The 21,596-nt window shown below is 45.1% G+C and overlaps 1 protein-coding gene across 5 annotated transcripts; it reads left to right on the top strand.

The window, feature by feature from the left end:
• Positions 1-7,996: 7,996 nt before the first annotated feature.
• On the top strand, positions 7,997-10,804 carry LOC124692166. 5 transcript variants are annotated; one of them, XM_047225482.1, is made up of 5 exons: positions 7,997-8,210; positions 8,868-8,972; positions 9,073-9,174; positions 9,886-10,029; positions 10,476-10,804. In XM_047225482.1, the coding sequence occupies exons 2-5, from the start codon at positions 8,886-8,888 to the stop codon at positions 10,554-10,556; spliced, it is 414 nt and encodes a 137-aa protein (XP_047081438.1). In that variant the 5' UTR covers positions 7,997-8,210; positions 8,868-8,885; the 3' UTR covers positions 10,557-10,804. The 5 variants fall into 5 exon arrangements, 2 of the variants coding, with proteins under 2 accessions (XP_047081438.1, XP_047081439.1); XR_006999362.1 differs by having other exon boundaries at positions 7,997-8,049; positions 8,119-8,210; positions 8,868-10,029; XR_006999361.1 differs by having other exon boundaries at positions 7,997-8,049; positions 8,119-10,029.
• The last annotated feature ends 10,792 nt before the right edge of the window (positions 10,805-21,596 follow it).

The raw sequence follows: 21,596 nt of genomic DNA, 5'->3' as shown, positions 1-21,596 counted from the left end.
GGCGTTGATTTCGTCCAATTCCGAGAATATTTCCTTACTAGGATTTCTGAAACCAAAAACAACGAGAAAACAACAAGCGGCTATTCGGCATCTCGTCAATAGGTTAGTGCCGGAAAATGCATAAATATGACATATAATGTGTATAAAACATGTGAGTATCATCAATAAAGTAGCATGGAACATAAGAAATTATAGATACGTTTGAGACGTATCAGTGTGCAGGTAGATCTTTCTCTGCCCGTCGAACAAGACCTCGACGAGCAACCGTCAAAAGCCGCATATGGCCTCCCGTAGCTGCAACTCGGCCGGCTCGGCACCGACGACGAACTCACCGAACTTGTCCGGCAGCCGCTTGATGGTGAGGGGGTCCTCGTCGATGCGGAGGGTGAACTCGAAGGAGCTCGCCTCCTACGAAGACGACGACGGCGAGCGAGTTGATGTTGCTCCAACAAGTTGGTCCCCTCCACTGCCTCGCATGCCAGCTGGATCGGCCATAGATTCCCTCGTGGGTTTGTGGGGGGGGGGGGGGCTTTCAAGGTATTGACTTGTCAGTGCCTAAAAGTTGTAGACTAGGGTTTCGTGGAAAATAGAGGGCAAGTAGATCTCGAAAGTTTCAGCCGAAAAGGTACTCGACTGCTAGAAAATTAGGGTTGTGTTGACAATGAAATCGATGCTTTCTTTCTCCCTCGACTCCCCCTTATATAGGAGGTGGAGCCGAGGGTTTCGTGATGTACAAGTTACAAACAGCGGGAGACTCTTTGAGTTCGTCCCGTATAGTTACATGTCTTTATTCCTAATACAACTCTATCTTCCATATCGACACCTTATTGGGCTTCCGGGCTTTGTATTCTTCGAGTCATTGGCGTTTAGTAAACCCGGGTACCTTCTTAGGCAGGCCCATTGGGGATGCCTATGTCAGTAGCCCCCGAGATTTTGCTTGAATCGAAGAATCGAGAAAAATCTCCATCATTACAATTAACTCATAATTTCTTCGAGCCACTTAAACAATTTTCATAAAAGTCATATGTTGTACAGGGATAATAGTAAATGGGGCTGGTTCATCTGACGGATCAGGTACCAGTTAACTGCTCTCGTGGCAATCCCGCTAAAACCTACTTCAAGGTCAAGTCCCTGGACTCGACCTCGGTATACTGGCGTAATTCGGCATGTGCCACTTAAGGTCTTACCATATGCCGAACTCCAGTCATATTTTATCGGGTACCTAATGCGATATGCTGATACGGGGAAAAGTGGTAGAGCGCATTCATGTGCGATACCACGCCACACAGGATGGATCCCGGGGTCTTACCTTCGTAAAGTATTACGACATTCAGAGATTTATTCGCGATGGACGCACTCTGAGAATATATTGTCGAGTGCCTTTTTCGGCTGTTGGAATGGCATATTTACTCGAGTCATATGATGACTTGTTATCTTGACCTCCCGATGGGAGTATATGAAGAGTTATGTTTTAACTCGAATATGTTCAGTTTGACTCCTTATACTTCATCGGGTATGCAACCAGCGTTCCAGATGGGAGTAGCCCCCGAGGATACAACCAAGTGCTTGTACTTGGTTGTAGGCTCACATTTTTGTTGTCTTGTCACTATATTGGCAGCTTCCCATATTTTTTATTTTTATCGGGTGCGCGACCAGCGCTCCCGATGGGAGTAGCCCCCGAGGCTACAGTCGAGTATTTATACTTGGATGTAGGCTCAACTTTTGTCTTGTTTGAATCAACTCAATACACTTGGTTTTCACATTATCCTCTTATCAAAAGCGAAAATAAAACTTCTGATAAGAGTAGCCCCCGAGCATTTGAATAAATACTTGCATTTGATCAAAGGCTCCCGAATTTCTTTTATTTGGATCACCGACATTTTTCTTCGCTATTTTGAAAGAAAACCAGTCGCCATTTTCTCGTGGCGACGTCAATACTGATGATGGCCACGACCTTCACATTGGAAAAGGCGCGAGTCATGTCACTTCGCTGACATGTAGGTCCAAAACTCTGCGTCGTTGACACGTTGCGTAAGTGGGGGACACACGTCATCCGTAATTCCTGGCACGCGCGATGTAGCACCTGTCCAATAAATTCGTAGTAAAAATATGATTATACCCCTGATGACACGTGTAGGGCGCCAGATTCATTTCATTTTTATCCAACGGCTCGACGGATCGATTACTTGGTATAAATCTCCTCCTTCGTCCTCAATCTTCCCCTTCGCTGCGCCGCTCAACTTTCTCTTCTCTCTCTAAAATCGCCATTGCTGTCCCCCAAGCTCCTCACGCTTCCGCCCATCTCTACTCTCCCTCAACGCGTGCCTGAATGCCACCGCGCACCAAGCTCACCAAGCACACCGCTCCAGGGACCAACACACCTACAGAGGAGATGGAGATCTCTGGATGGGAGAGATCCAAGATCTCGAACCAAGATGTGAGCACCCTCAAGAAGCTCGGGTTGCTGAAGTAGAAGGAAGCGCTGATCTTCCCTGGCGACGAAAGTTTCCCGACGCCGCGCATCAGATACCGGGTAACGTTCATCGACCACCTCATTCGCGGCCTTTCCACCCCCATCCATGAGTTCCTTCGTGGACTGCTTTTTTATCTATGGGATTCAGCTACATCAGCTGACACCCCTAACTCCAATCTCCACATCTCAATCTTCATCACCTTATGTGAGTGCTTCCTCGGGACCCATTCTCATTGGGGCCTGTGGAAGCGCATCTTCTATCTTTGCCGCCACAGCTCCCGCAATATCGCCTACAATGTGGGTGTTGTTGTCATCTGCATTCGTCCCGACGTCGACTACTTCAATGTCAAATTCCTCGACTCCGTCCAAGGGTGGCGCAGGAGATGGCTCTACATCCAGGAGGAGCACAACAACTCTCAAGAATACAACATTACTCCCTTTGATGGTACCGCAAAAATCCTCAGGCGCCGATCCTGGGACGCTGAAGCTACTGCCGAAGAAAAATCGGCTACCGATGCTCTGATGAAGCGCATCCACGAGCTGCAAAACACCCGCGGTGAAGAACTGTCGGGTGTCCAAATTACCGCCTACTTCCTTAGGATCAAGGTGCATCCTCTGCAGGCTCGCAAAAACCCACTTTGGATGTATGCTACCGAGAAGGATGTTGACCGCCTATCCAAGGATCTTTCTGTGAAGGACTTGGAGAAGCTCGTCCGACGTTTTTCCTCGCTAAGGAAGAAAAACGATGTTCCAACCTCCTGCCGCGTGGAACCGTATAGCGGCAGCCACGCCCTTCCCGAAGTAAGTAACTTTGTCTTTCGAGTTGTATTTTGATTTGTCGACTACTTTCTCATCTAATGTTTTATCTTGACCTTGACCGTGCTTTTTCTTCTTGCAGAACCACCAAATTCTATCTTGCCTTCCCCCTCTTCCCGAAGGTGGAGAAGTGGATGAGCGAGCTGTTGTCAATGACGACTCGCAATAACCCTCTCGTCCTGAGAGTGAAATAGCAGGATCTCACAAATCCGCGACTTCCTCCGAAAAATCTGAATCAGAGCGTACTGAATCAGGCCACTCTCCACCTTTCACTGCGTCTCCAAGGAGCAAGAGTAAAAGGGATGAAGTCGAGGATTCTGGCACCTCGAAGCCTACGGAACCTGCTGTCGAAGAAACGCCACCGAGGAAGAGGGTGCCTTCAACCCTTATGACGACGCAGGCTCTGTTAGCTCGTAAGTTTCGTCACCATCATTACTTGTTCCGTCCTCTATTTTTTGTATTTACGCACTCACTTTTCTATGTTGATAGCGGCGACGACGAAGAAAAAGAAGAAACCGAGGTTCCTGGTGCGGCTCTTACGAGTACCTCCCAAACCTTGGTTCTTTCTGAAGATCGTCGTGCTGCTGAGGAATCCTTGCCTCCCCCTCAACAGGACATGGAAACCTCGCCTCCTATAGCCAGCCCCCGAGCCCCTTCACCAAAGAGGGCAAGGATCGAGGCTGGCGATTGTTGCGGGAGGTCCCTCGACTTCCATTTTGGAGGATGTAAGTTTTCCTGTTAGTCTCGATTTACTAGTTTGCTTTGACAGTCCCTTTTTTGATCATCTGCCGAGTTTTTCCTCTTCTAAACTTTTATCCGACACTGTGTACAGCCTTTGATGAAGCGCCTCATCACAATTGGTACCCAATTTATTGGGTTTCGTGACGTCGCCGAAGATCTGAGGCGTAATATCTTCTTTACTTTGCGTGCTCCACCTTTTCCTCGACAGAGTTATTATGTATCTGAACTGATTTCTTCCTTTGGATCCTCTTTAGAGGAGCTCGAATTAACGAGCCGAAAACATGTTGAAGAACTTGCCGCTAAGCTTGAGCGAAGCGAGAAAGCTCGCGAACAGGCTGAACGAGAAGCCGCTACTGTTGAAGACCTTCGGCAAAGGCTTCACCAGGCTGAAGAAGCTCTAAGTCATAAGGTCTCTCAATAGATAGCTGATGCCGTGCAAGACACACGTCCGTTGGGAACCCCAAGAGGAAGGTGTGATGCGTACAGCAGCAAGTTTTCCCTCAGTAAGAAACCAAGGTTATCGAACCAGTAGGAGTCAAGGAACACGTGAAGGTTGTTGGTGGCGGAGTGTAGTGCGGCGCAACACCGGGGATTACAGCGCCAACGTGGAACCCGCACAACACAATCAAAGTACTTTGCCCCAACGTAATGAGCGAGGTTGTCAATCTCACCGACTTGCTCGTAAACAAAGGATTAAATGTATAGTGTGGAAGATGATGTTTGTTTGCGAAGAACGAGTAAAGAACAGAGTTTGCGGTAGATTGTATTTCAGATGTAAAGAATGGACCGGGGTCCACAGTTCACTAGTGGTGTCTCTCCCATAAGATAAATGGCATGTTGGGTGAACAAATTACAGTTGTGCAATTGACAAATAAAGAAGGCATAACAATGCACATGCATATATCACGATGACTACTATGAGATTTAATCAGGGCATTACGACAAAGTATATAGACCGCTATCCAGCATGCATCTATGCCTAAAAAGTCCACCTTCAGGTTATCATCCGAACCCCTTCCGGTATTAAGTTGCAAACAACGGACAATTGCATTAAGTATGGTGCGTAATGTAATCAACACAAATATCCTTAGACAAAACATTGATGTTTTATCCCTAGTGGCAACAAGCACATCCACAACCTTAGAACTTTCAGTCATCTGTCCCGGATTCAATGGAGGCATGAACCCACTATCGAGCATAAATACTCCCTCTTGGAGTTACAAGTATCAACTTGGCCGAGCCTCTACTAGCAACGGAGAGCATGCAAGAACATAAACAACATATATGATAGATTGATAATCAACTTGACATAGTATTCCATATTCATCGGATCCCAACAAACACAACATGTAGCATTACAAATAGATGATCTTGATCATGATAGGCAGCTCACAAGATCTAACATGATAGCACAATGAGGAGAAGACAACCATCTAGCTACCGCTATGGACCCATAGTCCGGGGGTGAACTACTCACGCATCAATGCGGAGGCGATCATGGTGATGAAGAGTCCTCACGGGAGATGATTCCCCTCTCCGGCGAGGGTGCCGGAGGCGATCTCTCGAATCCCCCGAGATGGGATTGGCGGCGGCGGCGTCTCCGGAAGGTTTTCCGTATCGTGGCTCTCGGTGCGGGGTTTTCGCGACGAAGGCTTTAAGTAGGCGGAAGGGCGAAGTCGGAGGGCTGACGAGGGGCCCACACCATAGGGCGGCGCGGGCCCCCCTCTGGCCGCGCGGCCCTATGGTGGCGGCGCCTCGTCGCCCCACTTCGTTTCCCTTTCGGTCTTCTGGAAGCTTCGTGGAAAAATAAGACCCTGGGCGTTGATTTCGTCCAATTCCGAGAATATTTCCTTTGTAGGATTTCTGAAACCAAAAACAGCAGAAAACATCAACTGGCTCTTCGGCATCTCGTCAATAGGTTAGTGCCGGAAAATGCATAATTGAGAATAAGCAAGTGCATGACCCTTTGCCCTACCTGAGAGCCCTCCACGATAGCCAAGTTTGTGGTCTTTGTTGGCTGAAAGTTTGGCTCTTGTGGAGCGGAAAATGCATGGTTGAACCGGCGGGCATATGCTCCTGGCGGAAATTGGGATATCATTGGTCCAAGTGTGCGGTGGGTCCCATACAACAGCTAAGCATTTTTTGGATACGGATAGAATACATAGGTGGGCCCCGTAACACAATGATGAGAGAGAGAAGTGGGAAATTTCCTTATTTCCCCATCTCTCCGTAACCGCAGGCGTGGCAGCAGTAGCCCTGCTTTGAGGTCGCCATTGTCGGCTCGAGGTCCGGAGCCGCGCCTCCATACACGGCCGCAGAGCGGAGACGGGCGGCGTGGTTGGCGGCGCCGTCGTCGGCTGGAGATCCGGCGCAACGGCTCGAGATTAGCGGCGCTCTCGTCGGCTCGAGCGCCCTGAGCGCGGGGCAGTTCCTGAGTAGCGGCTCGGGATCCGTGCCGGCGGGGAGGCCAAGCGGTCGCGGGTGCCAGCGCTCGAGCTTGACATTGTGGAGGATGCCAGCGCACGGCGGGCGGCGCAAGGGCGAGCGGCGGGTCGTGCAGCATCGGCCGAGGCGTGCAACGACGACGGCGATGCGATTGAGTGCGTCGAGCTTCTCGGGGCAGCTGCGCGGCACAGGCGGCGAACCGTGCTGCTCCTCCACCTCGGCTCCTCCCACGGCCGCGGCCGACGTGGTGGAAGCGCGCGGGCGGGGCGGCGTGGCAGACACGGACGTGGTGGGCGCGGCGGAAGAGCGCGGGCGTGGCGGACGCGCGCGGGTGTGCTCGCGAACGGTCAGAGAGTTGGTGCATGAACACGACACATGTTCTACCGGCTGTACACTGCTCGTGGTCCCGATTCTAGACATGGCCCGCCCGTCATATTCAGAATGTGTCTCCTTTTCGGTCACTATGCCTTCCAAGGCATCCCGCGCTGCCACCGCACATGCGGTTCCTGCCATCGTCCTTTCTTCTGTTCCTTGTGCAAACGTAGTGATTTATTGCATTCGCGTTGAGTCTGTACATGGACCCTCAGCTAACCGGGTCCCACACGTCATCCTGAAAGTGGGTGAGAGTCTATGTGTTATGGCTGTTTCCCCCTCTGTTTTCAGTGGGTCAAGCAGTAGGACCGTATGGCCGTACCTGTCCTCTCTCCGCTGTACACGCACGCAAACACATCCCCACCACGCCCCCCTTGCCCGCAGCTCTGCTCGTTTCACTCCCTCCGTCGCCGTCCTACAGTTCTTCACGCTGATCCCCATCTCATTTCCGTCGTCGGGCTGCGGGAGAGGCCTTTTCGCCGGCCTCCCGTTCTCCCATTGGCCGGATGTTGCAGCGGTGATGTACAAGGAGCAGGAGGCGGCTCTCGACGACGAGAACAGCGGCAGTGGGTGGCAGCAAGAACGCCGGCGGCGGGATGCCTTCACGCCGGAGGCGGCGTGATCTTCATCAAGAGCAGCAGCGGCGGAGCACTGCTCAAAAGGAGGCAAAAGAGTAGTGCCGGACACCACTCATGCGCGCGGTTCCTCACATCGCCTCGTTTGCTACTTCGATGGAAAAAGTGGCTCACCGCTGACGGTGAGAACATGGTTCGCTCCTTACCTCGTTTCTTGTTTTTTTCATGTCATCGCGTCCGTGTCACCAAGCCACCTGCCCACCTCCACCTCCTCTCTGCCATCACGCCAGACCCTAACTCCCCTTCTGCCGCGCTAGGGCTGCCGAGATTGGGTCACAGCTGCTGTGCCGCGCGGCCGTGGCCACAACTCTGCGATATGGCCAACGCGGTAAGGCGTAAAATGTGATGCTTCATCTGCTCAAACCAGGAGGAACCAAAGTCAACTGATTTTGGGCAGCCAACGGTCGCAGGCAAGAGTTTGTGGACCATCTGCTCTCGTTTGATTTGGTTCAGAGTTAGTTGTTTTTCCCGTTCTCTCTGCTTAAGGTTTAGTCCTTTGGTTTGTGCTATGCAGCTAGGAAAGAAGCTCGACCACGACCAGGGGATCACGAAGTTCATGCAGCTGAGGTTGTTCCTTGAGGTCCTCTTACTTTCCCCCCTCATTTTCTTAGTTTTGGATTGTTGTGTGTCTTGCAGGTGTTAGTTGCATTACTACTTACTGCATCTGGTTGAATGGACGAAAGATCCAGTCCCCTCATCTGACGGAAGAAAACAAGGGCTTGAATCTTGTAAGTAGACCTACTGAAATTTGTGACAGTCGGCTCTTGTTTACAAAACTATACTAACTTGTTCAGCTAGAACTAAATGGAATTTATTTCTCTAGATTTACTCAAGAATATGAATGTTCATACTGATTTTAACGTGAAGAGTTGATGTTCAGATGGTGGTTTTAACAGTGCACAACCAATGGTTGTTTTGCATAGAAGCTGTCATGCTTGCTATACATGGAGATTTATAATGCTGCCTAGGTTTGTGCTGCCTTTTTCTGATTGTGCATCAATCGACTGGTACATAACGTAAGATGATAAGTATAAATAAAATGGATTTGAATGCAAGGGGATAGTAGCTGAAAGCTAGAGCAATGAATTATACAAGCTGAAATGTCTCACTAATCACTGGACTGAGTAACCCTGTTGCGCACGCTGGGGTCAACGGGATATGAGCCACCAAATAGGCACGCGAAAGAAGTGAAGCTATAGTTAAATAAGCTCATGTTGATCTCCCTCAGTGAATCTATAAGTTGATAAATTGATGTTATTGTTGCTATGCTTCCACTTAGTTTCATCTAATATTCTGTATTCACTTTAAACTAATATATATGGCATTGGCATTCTCAATTTACTGCCACCTGCGACTGTAGGTTATATTATTTCTTTCTCTTCCAGCCATAGGTATTGTTATATATGCTGGCTTGTTGGGATTTCCATAATGGTTTCAGACTTTTGGTTGGACAAGCTTCAAGTGATCGATTTGATGGCTATAACGGTTTGGTGAGTTTCGGATTCCCCGTGCACGAATAAGCTTTTGTGTGATGAAACGATAGTTAATTTTAGCATTTAGTTTATGATGAGTTTAGTTCTTAAATATCAGCACCATTTATGGATTCACATCACCTACCGATGCTTAGGAGTTAGGAGCACTTGGCAAGTTGGCACATACATGCAACTATGCAAACAAGGATCAACACTTTTGGTATGGCATTGTATCCCTGGTTGTGTCCAGGAACTTGTATACTCCGAATGTTTGATTTAATAAGGAGAATTTTGTATCTGTTTTTTTTTTTTGGCTACGGCCGAAGAATTGGCAAGGTTGGTTTGGACACCGACCAAACATGAAACATACACTGTAAGCCCACCTCTGTTTTAGGATGATTATGATTTACCAGTGCCTCAAATAGTTGTGACATCATTCTTGAAGCTTTCCCTGGTGTTAAACGCATTGACATCCATCCTTAATTAAATTTAGGTTAAATGTGGGGCCTATGTTCAATGTATTGCCAATGCAGAACACTCTCTCTGCATTATATTGCTGTGTAAGAATTAATAGATGAAAATTTTCTATATGTATCTGTCTAGCATTTATTGAATGGATCTATAGCTGTAAGCCTGTAAGACCCACCTGTTTTCAGGTTTATTCATCATTTATCAGTGTCCTGTCTTGGCCATGGTTAAAATTTAGGAGGGAGTGGTTCCCTCGTTCTTACTTATGTACTTCTCACTATAATTTGAGCTGTGGCTTTATTTGCCAAGTTGCCCGTGTCATTTCCCTGTATGGTGCTTTGGTCCCAACTCCCATGTATTGACTTGTGGTGACTTTGTGCACTGATATTTGTCCTGAACTACTGACAGAAATTACGTGAGCAGTTTTCTAACTGCTTCCTCTTATTCCGATTCTTTTGGTTAGTCGTCTATGAGAACTTCAAGAAGGGATAGCTCCTATTCTGAAGATGTTTGTTTCAGAGTCCGAGAACGCATCTTATTGAGGAGCTTAAGAGCTCTTCCTGAAGGCGTTGAAGCATACAGGCAGATTTGTGCTACTTCTGCTGTTGTAAGTAGAAATACGTATGCATTTTTAAGATATATGTTTATTTTTTTAGAATGTTGTTTAATACAAATCTGTCAATGCGACAGGAGCAGAAGTGATTATGTCTAACCACATTAGCAACCATCTATAGTTTCGTGTTTCATTCATCGCAACAGTGCTCATTTCATTCTGCACTCTACGCAAGTGTTAGCTTAAGTTGGTGAGACTAAGACCAGTATATATGTTTTCAATTAGAACCTGCCACTTACAGATTGGTCTTGGCGTTTAAGACTTAATTAGATGGATATGTTTTTTTTTGCTTATGGTAATGTGCTCTTTGTAAATTACACCAGCTATGGCTTGGTCCTACGAGTTATTTTTTGCTTCAAGATTGGACTGTCCCCTCAATGTTAGTGTTTATTTAACCATTATTTTACTGCATTAGTTTTTAACGGCTTGTTTTTGTCCAGGAATCAGAACAATTGGCTCAATCCCTAAGTGTTTTGCCAAATGGAGATCCAGAAGTGAAAGCTGAACTCTTACCAAAGTGAAAGCATGATCTGTAAAACTTATTCCAGTGTGCGATTAGAAGCAATGCAGCAACGTGAAGTTACCTGTTGTCAGAGAAGATTAATAGTTCGTGGCATACTTCCCAAAGATAGCCATGCAGTTAGTTCGGTTTCCTGTTAAGGATTTTGTCCTGTACAAATTTGTTAATGTAGTTACTCAACAGAAATATAAGATCTTGCTGTACAGCTAAGCATGACGAAAGCCCAAATGCAAGGTTTGATTTGTTGCATCTTTCTTGAAGCGTGTTCATAGTGGATTCAGTATCAAATATAATTTTGAAACCGCCACATGCTTAAACCTGCAAATAAACAGTTAACACAGGAAATAGCTGAAGCGCCTAGCTTCAACCATCATGCGCCTGATTTGTATGCACCAGACTGTCGAGGAGGTGCCCCAAGGGCTACGCATAATTGATCCTCTCCCCAGGCAATACCAAAAAAGGGATTAACATGGCCCCTTAACAAATTCACCAAGCTCTCAATAGATCCTTTCCCATCGCCGTAGATGATATTGTTCGGATTCATAGATCATGAAATTTTAACCCCTGAAATTGTACCAGTGCATATAAATGTTCCTGTACAATCAACCTTTGGCAGTAAAAAGAACACTGCAGGGTGCCTTCTCGTGGCACTCAGATTGGACACAAAGGAACAACATCTAAATCTGGCCGGAGGTACCTTGCCGGAGACGCGGCGCCAGCGGCTGCGGACCTGCTGGATCGCCACCAGCTCTCAACCGCTCGCCATGCAGATCGGCACGGCACCTCACATGGCTCGATTCACCACCTGACTGACAGCTCAGGCATGGAAAAACCGGACAGGCCCGCGCGGGAGGGGGAAAGAGCAATACCGCGGTTGCCGGAAAGAATCGGGCGACTGAATATAGCAGAAAGGCAGAGGATCACATGACGTGCAAGACCATGCAGCCAAAAAAGAAAAAGGATGAACACAAACAGAATATGGGCCACGATTTGAACGGATTTGGGCCGTAGAGGACCAGCGAGGAGGCGCCCCATGGGCGCCCCAGCTACTAGTAATGACATAAAGTGTGTATAAAACATGTGAGTATTATCATAAAAGTAGCATGGAACATAAGAAATTATAGATACGTTTGAGACGTATCAAGCATCCCCAAGCTTAGTTCCTACTCGCCCTCGAGTAGGTAAACGATAACAAGGATAATTTCTGAAGTGACATGCTATCATAATCTTGATCAATACTATTGTAAAGCATATGAGATGAATGAAGCGATTCGAAGCAATGGTAAAGACAATGAATAAACAACTGAATCATATAGCAAAGACTTTTCATGAATAGTACTTTCAAGACAAGCATCAATAAGACTTGCATAAGAGTTAACTCATAAAGCAATAAATTCTTAGTAGAAAGCTTTGAAGCAACACAAAGGAAGATATAAGTTTCAGCGATTGCTCTCAACTTCAACATGTTTATCTCATGGATAATTGTCAACACAAAGTAATATAACAAGTGCAATAAGTAAACATGTAAGAATCAATGCACACAGTTCACACAAGTGTTTGCTTCTAAGATAGAAAGAAGTAGGTAAACTGACTCAACAATATAGTAAAAGATAGGCCCTTCGCAGAGGGAAGCATGGATTACTATTTTTGTGCTAGAGCTTTTCATTTTGAAAACATAGAAACAATTTTGTCAACGGTAGTAATAAATCATATGTGTTATGTATAAGACATCTTATAAGTTGCAAGCCTCATGCATAGATTACCAATAGTTCTCGCACCTTGTCCTAATTAGCTTGGATTTACATGGATTATCATTGCATAACATATGTTTCAACAAAGTGTCACAAAGGGGCACCTCTATGCCGCCTGTACAAAGGTCTAAGGAGAAAGATCGCATTTGATTTCTCGTTTTTGATTATTCTCAACTTAGACATCCATACCGAGACAACATAGACAACAGGTAATGGACTCCTCTTTAATGCATACGCATTCAACAACAGATAATATTCTCATAAGAGATTGAGGATTGATGTCCAAACTGAAACTTCCACCATGATTCATGGTTTTAGTTAGCGGCCCAATGTTCTTCTCTAATAATATGCATACTAAAACCATTTGATCATGATAAATCACCCTTACTTCAGACAAGACGAACATGCATAGCAACTCACATGATATTCAACAAAGGTGTAATAGTTGGTGGCGTCCCCAGAAGCATGGTTACCGCTCAACAAGCAACTTATAAGAAATAAGATACATAGCTACATATTCTTCACCACAATAGGTTTTAAGGCTATTTTCCCATGAGCTATATATTGCAAAGACAAGGAATAGAATTTTAAATGTAGCACTCAAGTAATTTACTTTGGAATGGCAGAGAAATACCATGTAGTAGGTAGGTATGGTGGACACAAATGGCATAGTTTTTGGCTCAAGGATTTGGATGCACGAGAAGAATTCCTCTCAATACAAGGCTAGGCTAACAAGGTTGTTTGAAGCAAACTCAAGTATAAAACGGTACAACAAAACTTACATAAGCACATATTGCAAGCATTATAAGACTCTACATCATCTTCCTTGTTGTTCAAACACCTTAACCAGAAAATATCTAGATTCTAGAGAAACCAATCATGCAAACCAAATTTTAACAAGATCTATGTAGTTCTTCATTAATAGGTGCAAAGTACATGATGCAAGAGCTTAAACATGATCTATATGAGCACAACAATTGCCAAGTATCAAATTATTCAAGACATTATACCAGTTACAACATGAAGCATTTTCTGTTTCCAACCATATAACAATGAACGAAGCAGTTTCAACCTTCACCATGAACATTAAAAATAAAGCTAAGAACATATGTGTTCATACGAAACAGCGGAGCGTGTCTCTCTCCCAAACAAAGAATGCTAGGATCCGATTTTATTCAAACAAAAACAAAAACAAAAACAAACAAACGCTCCAAGTAAAGCACATAAGATGTGACGGAATAAAAATATAGTTTCACTAGAGGTGACCTGATAAGTTGTCGATGAAGAAGGGATGCCTTGGGCATCCCCAAGCTTAGATGCTTGAGTATTCTTAAAATATGCAGTGATGAACCACGGGGGCATCCCCAAGCTTAGACTTTTCACTCTTCTTGATCATATTGTATCATCCTCCTCTCTTGACCCTTGAAAACTTCCACCACACCAAACTCAAAACAAACTCATTAGAGGGTTAGTGCATAATTGAAAATTCATATATTCAGAGGTGACATAATCATTCTTAACACTTCTGGACATTGCACAAAGCTACTGAAAGTTAATGGAACAAAGAAATCCATCAAACATAGCAAAACAGGCAATGCGAAATAAAAGGCAGAATCTGTCAAAACAGAACAGTCCGTAAAGACAAATTTTTCTGGGGCACTTAACTTGCTCAGATGAAAATGCTCAAATTGAATGAAAGTTGCGTACATATCTGAGGATCACGCACATAAATTGGCAGATTTTTCTAAATTACCTACAGAAGGGGCTGCTCAATTTCGTGACAGTAAGAAATCTGTTTCTGCGCAGTAATCCAAATCTAGTATTGACTTTTCTATCAAAGACTTTACTTGGCACAACAATGCAATAAAATAAAGATAAGGAGAGGTTTCTACAGTAGTAACAACTTCCGAGACTCAAATATAAAACAAAAGTGCAGAAATAAAATAATGGGTTGTCTCCCATAAGCGCTTTTCTTTAACGCCTTTCAGCTAGGCGCAGAAAGTGTGAATCAAGTATTATCAAGAGATGAAGCATCAACATCAATAGGTATCTTAGATGCTCCATCATCCGTAGTGGTGCTAAGGGCTTTGTCAATTTTAGGCCTATAATAATTTTTTTTGGCTTAGGCACTTTAGAGACATACATGAACTTTTGATCCTTACCTACATAGGCTTTCTTCTTAAACTTAAGAGAAGAAAAAGTTGAACCTAAGGTTCCCATAGCTTCTTCAAGTTCACTAATCCTATGGGTTCGATTATCATGAGTAGCACAAGTTTCTAAAACGGCAATTCTCTCATTAATTCCACTTAGAGTTTTATCAAGTTTGTCAGTGTTATTAAGTAATATTCCCAATTTAGTCTCAACACTTGGAAGATTTTTCTCTATGACCTCCAACTTTTTCATGACATCTTCAAGAGAGATTTCAATTTTAGCTTCATTAACTGGTGGTATTCCAACTAGACTCTCAATGATGCAACTAGCTTCTAAAGCAGGAGTGCCTAGGAAATTACCTCCCGCAAGAGTATCAAGAACATACCTATTCCAACTAGAGATACCAACATAAAAGTTCCTAAGTAGTATAATAGTGGAGTGTTTCTTAATGCACCTATGATGAGCATCACTAATTCTATACCAAGCATCTTTAAAACTTTCTCCCCCTTGTTGCTTAAACGAACGAACTTCAACTTCGGGATTACTCATTTTTAGCAGTAGTAAATAAAGCAAACTAAATAAAGTAAATGCAAGTAACTAATTTTTTTGTGTTTTTAATATAGAGATCAAGACAGTAAATAAAGTAAATCTAGCAACTATTTTTTTTGTATTTTTTATATAGAGAGCAAACAAAGCAGTAAATAAAGTAAAGCAAGACAAAAACAAAGTAAAGAGATTGGATGTGGGAGACTCCCCTTGCAGCGTGTCTTGATCTCCCCGGCAACGGCGCCAGAAAAAGTTGCTTGGCGTGCTATTGACGTGGGAGTTAGAAATCTTTGTGGAGTAACTTTTCTTCAGATTCCCCGGCAACGGCGCCAGAAAAAGTGCTTGATGGCGTGTAAGACACACGTCCGTTGGGAACCCCAAGAGGAAGGTGTGATGCGTACAGCAGCAAGTTTTCCCTCAGTAAGAAACCAAGGTTATCGAACCAGTAGGAGTCAAGGAACACGTGAAGGTTGTTGGTGGCGGAGTGTAGTGAGACGCAACACCAGGGATTCCGGCGCCAACGTGGAACCTGCACAACACAATCAAAGTACTTTGCCCCAACGTAACGAGTGAGGTTGTCAATCTCACCGGCTTGCTCGTAAACAAAGGATTAAATGTATAGTGTGGAAGATGATGTTTGTTTGCGAAGAACAGTAAAGAACATAGTTTGCAGTAGATTGTATTTCAGATGTAAAGAATGGATCGGGGTCCACAGTTCACTAGTGGTGTCTCTCCCATAAGATAAATGGCATGTTGGGTGAATAAATTACAGTTGGGCAATTGACAAATAAAGAAGGCATAACAATGCACATACATATATCACGATGACTACTATGAGATTTAATCAGGGCATTACGACAAAATACATAGACCGCTATCCAAGCATGCATCTATGCCTAAAAAGTCCACCTTCAGGGTTATCATCCGAACCCCTTCCGGTATTAAGTTGCAAACAACGGACAATTGCATTAAGTATGGTGTGTAATGTAATCAACACAAATATCCTTAGACAAAGCATTGATGTTTTATCCCTAGTGGCAATAGCACATCCACAACCTTAGAACTTTCCGTCACTCTGTCCTGCATTCAATGGAGGCATGAACCCACTATCGAGCATAAATACTCCCTCTTGGAGTTACAAGTATCAACTTGGCCAGAGCCTCTACTAGCAACGGAGAGCATGCAAGAACATAAACAACATATATGATAGATTGATAATAAACTTGACATAGTATTCCATATTCATCGGATCCCAACAAACACAACATGTAGCATTACAAATAGAAGATCTTGATCATGATAGGCAGCTCACAAGATCTAACATGATAGCACAATTAGGAGAAGACAACCATATAGCTACTGCTATGGACCAATAGTCCAGGGGTGAACTACTCACGCATCAATCCGGAGGCGATCATGGTGATGAAGAGTCCTCCGGGAGATGATTCCCCTCTCCGGCAGGGTGCCGTAGGCGATCTCCTGAATCCCCCGAGATGGGATTGGCAGCGGCGGCGTCTCTGGAAGGTTTTCCGTATCGTCGCTCTCGGTACTGGGGTTTTCGCGATGAAGGCTTTAAGTAGGCGGAAGGGCGGAGTCAGAGGGCTGACGAGGGGCCCACACCATAGGGCGGCGCAGGCCCCCCTCTGGCCGCGCGGCCCTATGGTGGCGGCGCCTCGTTGCCCCACTTCGTTTCCCTTTCTGTCTTCTGGAAGCTTCGTGGAAAAATAAGACCCTGGGCGTTGATTTCGTCCAATTCCGAGAATATTTCCTTTGTAGGATTTCTGAAACCAAAAACAGCAGAAACGACAGAATCGGCTCTTCGGCATCTCGTCAATAGGTTAGTGCCGGAAAATGCATAATAATGACATAAAGTGTGTATAAAACATGTGAGTATTATCATAAAAGTAGCATGGAACATAAGAAATTATAGATACGTTTGAGACGTATCAATAGCACGCGAAAACGCCATCACAGCTCATTTGGAGACTCAGAACCGACGGTTTGTTAGTAAGTTTTCACCCTTATCTTCCAAGCTTCTGAAATTGGTTCTCCGTATATTTTGACGAACTCGAGTTTTGCTCAAGCAGGAAGAATGGGTGAAGATTTCACCTTGCATGCGGCTGAGGAGGATCGCCTTCTCGACACCCTCTCAATCCTTGAACTACATGGGGATCTGGCGCGCACCAATATTTCCAATGCGCAGGCTGCGTTCACGCGCCTTTTCCCCCATTTCTTCCCCAAGCAGACACAGCCGCAAACTTTCTCCGAGCTTGTCAGGCGCTTCCTTCCTGAAGAAGACCTTGCGCTGGCTTATCGACAAGAGAACCTGAAAGTCGGAGTTGAAGGAACCATTGCTCTGGTTGCCGACAGCTGCCAAAATGTCGACTGGGCAAAGGTTAGCAACCCCAAGGGAATGAACAAGGAAATGTGGAGGACTTTGGTGAAGGATGCGAAGCCTCACTCGAAGAAGATCCTCACCTTCCTGGGGCATAAACCTTCTACATCCATCAGCACTGCCAATCCGGAGGTCAAGTAGACCATCCTACCTCTTTGTATTTCTTTTCCCTTTTGTAGTTGTCGCTATCCTTACGATTTGCGACTACCTTAGGAACTATCTTTTGTGAGGGTCCCAAATTATGTAAATATCTCATCTATCAATGAAAAAACGATGACTTTTGCTGAATGATTTATATCGACGTTTTCCTTCTTCCAGTTTGTATTCGATAACTATTCCGTGGCCGGTGGACCGTCCTCTGCTTGTCCTGCCCCGTCTCGCTCTCAACAAACTCCTGGCGATATTTTGCCAGACGATTCTTCGGGTGCTAACTCAGCTCAGCAAGAGATGGCTGAACTTTGACAACAACTTCAGGCCATGAAAAAACAAGCCATCACTATCATGGACCAATCCTGCAAATCCTCCAAACGCGATTTTTTTTTCTCTTCGACAAGCTCAAGAAGATATGGAATTGAAAGAAACTGCAGCAGCTGAAGCTTTACAGGCTACTGCTCGAGAAAATTGCATGCTTGAGCTGATGACCGATGCAAGTGAAGATATGGGTGGTACGTTACACTTCTCCTTACTTTTTCCTCGACATTACTTGTATATCTTGTCATATGTTGCCTCTTCTTTTTTTTGGGTCCTAGGTTCCTTTGTTGATGCTTCTGCTGAAGATCAACGCGTTAACTCGCGGGTTGAAATCCTTCTCCAACTTGCCAGAGAAAACGGTGTTAATTTTTGGGCTAGCGAGGATCGCTCCCGACAAATTGTCCGATTCCAAGATCGTGCTGCTCAGGTCCGAGAAATTCTTGATTTCTGCACAAAAACACTAGTCCTGGTCTATAACGCCATGTTTCCTCGGAATCTTAAACCTAAAACCATTCCTGACTTGATGGACAAATTCAAGAGTATTCATCGAATCCATGGATTTGTGAAGGCCCAGCTAACGGCTGGTGCTAGATTTTCTTTGATCATGTTGCAAATCTTTTACCCGAAATTGGATATGTCCAACATTGTTGATCGTTGTCACGCCAGTATAAGAAAAAGAAAAAGGAACGTCGACAAGATCAACGATGCGTTGACACCCGTAGCTGAAGAAATGATTGAAGATCTTCTCCGGATGGATGCTGATTTCTTCAAGGAGTATCATTATGCTGATACTATGGGTGGTTCTGCGGAAGATGAAAGAATAACCATACATAACCTTATTGAGCCCTTTCTTTCTCCTGCTGTCGAACTTTATCTGAAAAAAGAGAAATTCTGTATATTGCAAGAACCATGTACAGTAAAGACAAGTTATTTTTTCTTTTTCTCAAGCCCCCGAGTGTTTTTGGTGTATGTATGTTTATTACTCGCGAGGTTATTTGAACCAAGGCGAATAACTTTTGGAGTTATATATTGTAAGGATCAAGTATATATTGTTTAAATTTGCGGGTTGTAAGCCCCCGAGCCTTGATGAAGAAGATGTATATCACCAATAATTTTACTATATTGCAGCATCGCGAGCCCGCCTCATTGAAAACCTTTCAGCCCCACTCGGTGCCCTGAAAGGAAAAGAGTGCGTCTGAAATCTCGCGGGCTTTTCAGTACATTGTATGTTTACATGTATAACTCTATTTTCACTTCTACGCGTAAAAACGCCGAACTTGCGCCACGTTCCAGGGGTTTGGTTCTGCGACCCCTGTCTTCTTGTCCTTCAATCTGTATGCTCCTCCTGCGATCACCTCGGTGACGATGTATGGTCCTACCCAGGGTGAGTCGAACTTTTCATGGCTCTCCTGTGTAAGCCGAAGAACTAAGTCGCCAACTTGGAAGGACCTCGGTCGCAAACGTCGACTATGATAATTTTTTAGGTCCTGCTGATACTTGGTGACTCTTGACAACACCTCATCTCTGGCTTCGTCGAGTGCATTAACATCGTCCTCCAGCGCCTTTCTCGAAGTTTCTTCATCATATTCCGCCACTCTCGGAGAATTGTGTTCTATTTCTATCGGAAGCACCGCCTCAACTCCGTGGACCAAGAAGAACGGAGTTTCCTGTGCTGCTGTATCGGGTGTTGTCCGTGTGCTCCATAGCACGCTAGGCAACTCATCTGGCCAAGTATGTCGAGCTTTCTCCAATGGTGTTAACAGCCGTTTCTTGATACCATTGCAGATGATGCCGTTTGCTTTTTCGACTTGGCCATTGGTTTGCGGGTGCGCCATTGATGCGAAGTGTAATTTGATGCCTACCTCCGTACAATATGCTTTCAATTCCTTGGAGGTAAAACTGCTGCCATTGTTCGTAACAATGCTGTGAGGAACACCAAATCGAAAAACTATGCCCTTGATGAAGCTTACCACCGATGCTGCATCTGCCGAAGTTACTGGTACTGCCTCAATCCATTTAGTGAACTTGTCAACAGCCACGAGCATATATACGTATCCTCCTGGCCAAGCCTTATGTAATTTCCCCACCATGTCGAGACCCCATTGTGCGAAAGGCCACGACAATGGTATTGGCATCAGCTCTGCTGCCGGAGAATGAGGTTTTGCCGCGAACCTTTGACACACATCACAGGTGCGGACTATATCTTTTGCGTCTTCTACTGTAGTCAGCCAATAAAAACCTGCCCTGAAAACCTTGGCTGCTATTGCTCGGCTGCTTGCGTGGTGACCACATATTCCTTCGTGTACATCCTTCAATATGACTCTTCCTTCCTCGGGTGTAACGCACCTTTGCAATACTCCCGATATACTCCGTTTGTACAGCTCTCCCTTGACCACGGTAAAGGTTTTAGATCGTCGAATAACTCGTCTTGCTTCTACCGGATCTTCGGGTATTTTTTCCTTAGGATATATGCTACGTAAACTTGCATCCAAGGAACTTGCACCTTCATAACCTCGTGTGGTTCTTCTTCATCTTCCGATATATTTGCTTCCGGGACTACTGGAGCCCCCGAGTCTTTCTCAGGCTTCTCTTTCTTCTTCGGCTGCTTCGGTGTTTTCTTCGCCTTAGTTGATCTCTCACTTATCTCCTCCCAAAATACGCTAGGTGGTATTGCTAAGCACTGTGACCCTATATTTGCCAAAAGATCAGCTTCATCGTTGCTGAGTCTGCTAATATGGTTCACTTCGCATCCATCAAAGAGTTTCTCGAGTTCATTGTATACCTCCTTGTATGCTATCATGCTATCATTGACTGCATCGCACTGGTTCATCACTTGTTGAGCCACTAATTGGGAATCGCCAAAGATTTTCATTCGAGTTGCTCCACACGCCTTCGCCATCTTCATCCCATGTATGAGTGCTTCATATTCCGCCTCATTATTGGATGCATTGGGGAACTTCATTCGCAATACATATTTCATCTTGTCTCATTGGGGTGATACTAATATCACACCTGCTCCAGCTCCTTCTACTCTTTTGGACCCGTCGAAGTTCATGGTCCAAGTACTCGACAAATCTGGGGGTCCCGTGTTTTGCAGCTCTATCCACTCTGCGATGAAGTCTGGCAGAAGTTGCGACTTTATTGCTTTTCGTTTTTCATACGTGATGTCCCGAGGGTAAAGCTCTATTCCCCAAAGGGAGACATGACCTGTAGCTTCTGGATTGTTTAAGATGTTTGATAAAGGCGCCTCATTGACCACTATTATGGATGTGCCGAAAAATAGTGTCGCAATTTTCTTGCAGTCGTAAACACTCCATATGCCAACTTCTGATAGTGCAGGTAACGTTGTTTTGAAGGCGATAAAACTTCACTAATGAAATATACTGGCCTCTGGACTCCATGGATTTCCCTTCTTCTTCCCTTTCTACCACAAGCACTGTGCTGACCACCTGAGGTGTGGCCGCGATATACAGCAGGAGAGGTTCTATTTCCTTTGGACCCACCAGTATTGGGGTGTCGAGATTGTGCGTTTGAGGTGCTCGAAAGCCCTGTCTGCTTTTTCGTTCCTGATGACCCACAAGTATAGGGGATCGCAACAGTCTTCGAGGGAAGTATTACCCAATTTATTGATTCGACACAAGGGGAGACAAAGAACACTTGAAAGCCTTAACAGCGGAGTTGTCAATTCAGCTGCACTCGGAAACAGACTTGCTCGCAAGAGTTTATC

The sequence above is a fragment of the Lolium rigidum genome, chromosome 2, assembly GCF_022539505.1.
Source record: "Lolium rigidum isolate FL_2022 chromosome 2, APGP_CSIRO_Lrig_0.1, whole genome shotgun sequence".
Lineage (NCBI taxonomy): Eukaryota > Viridiplantae > Streptophyta > Magnoliopsida > Poales > Poaceae > Lolium > Lolium rigidum.
The sequence above is the reverse complement of the archived record's forward strand: the minus strand, read 5'-3'. Positions and strand labels throughout refer to the sequence as shown.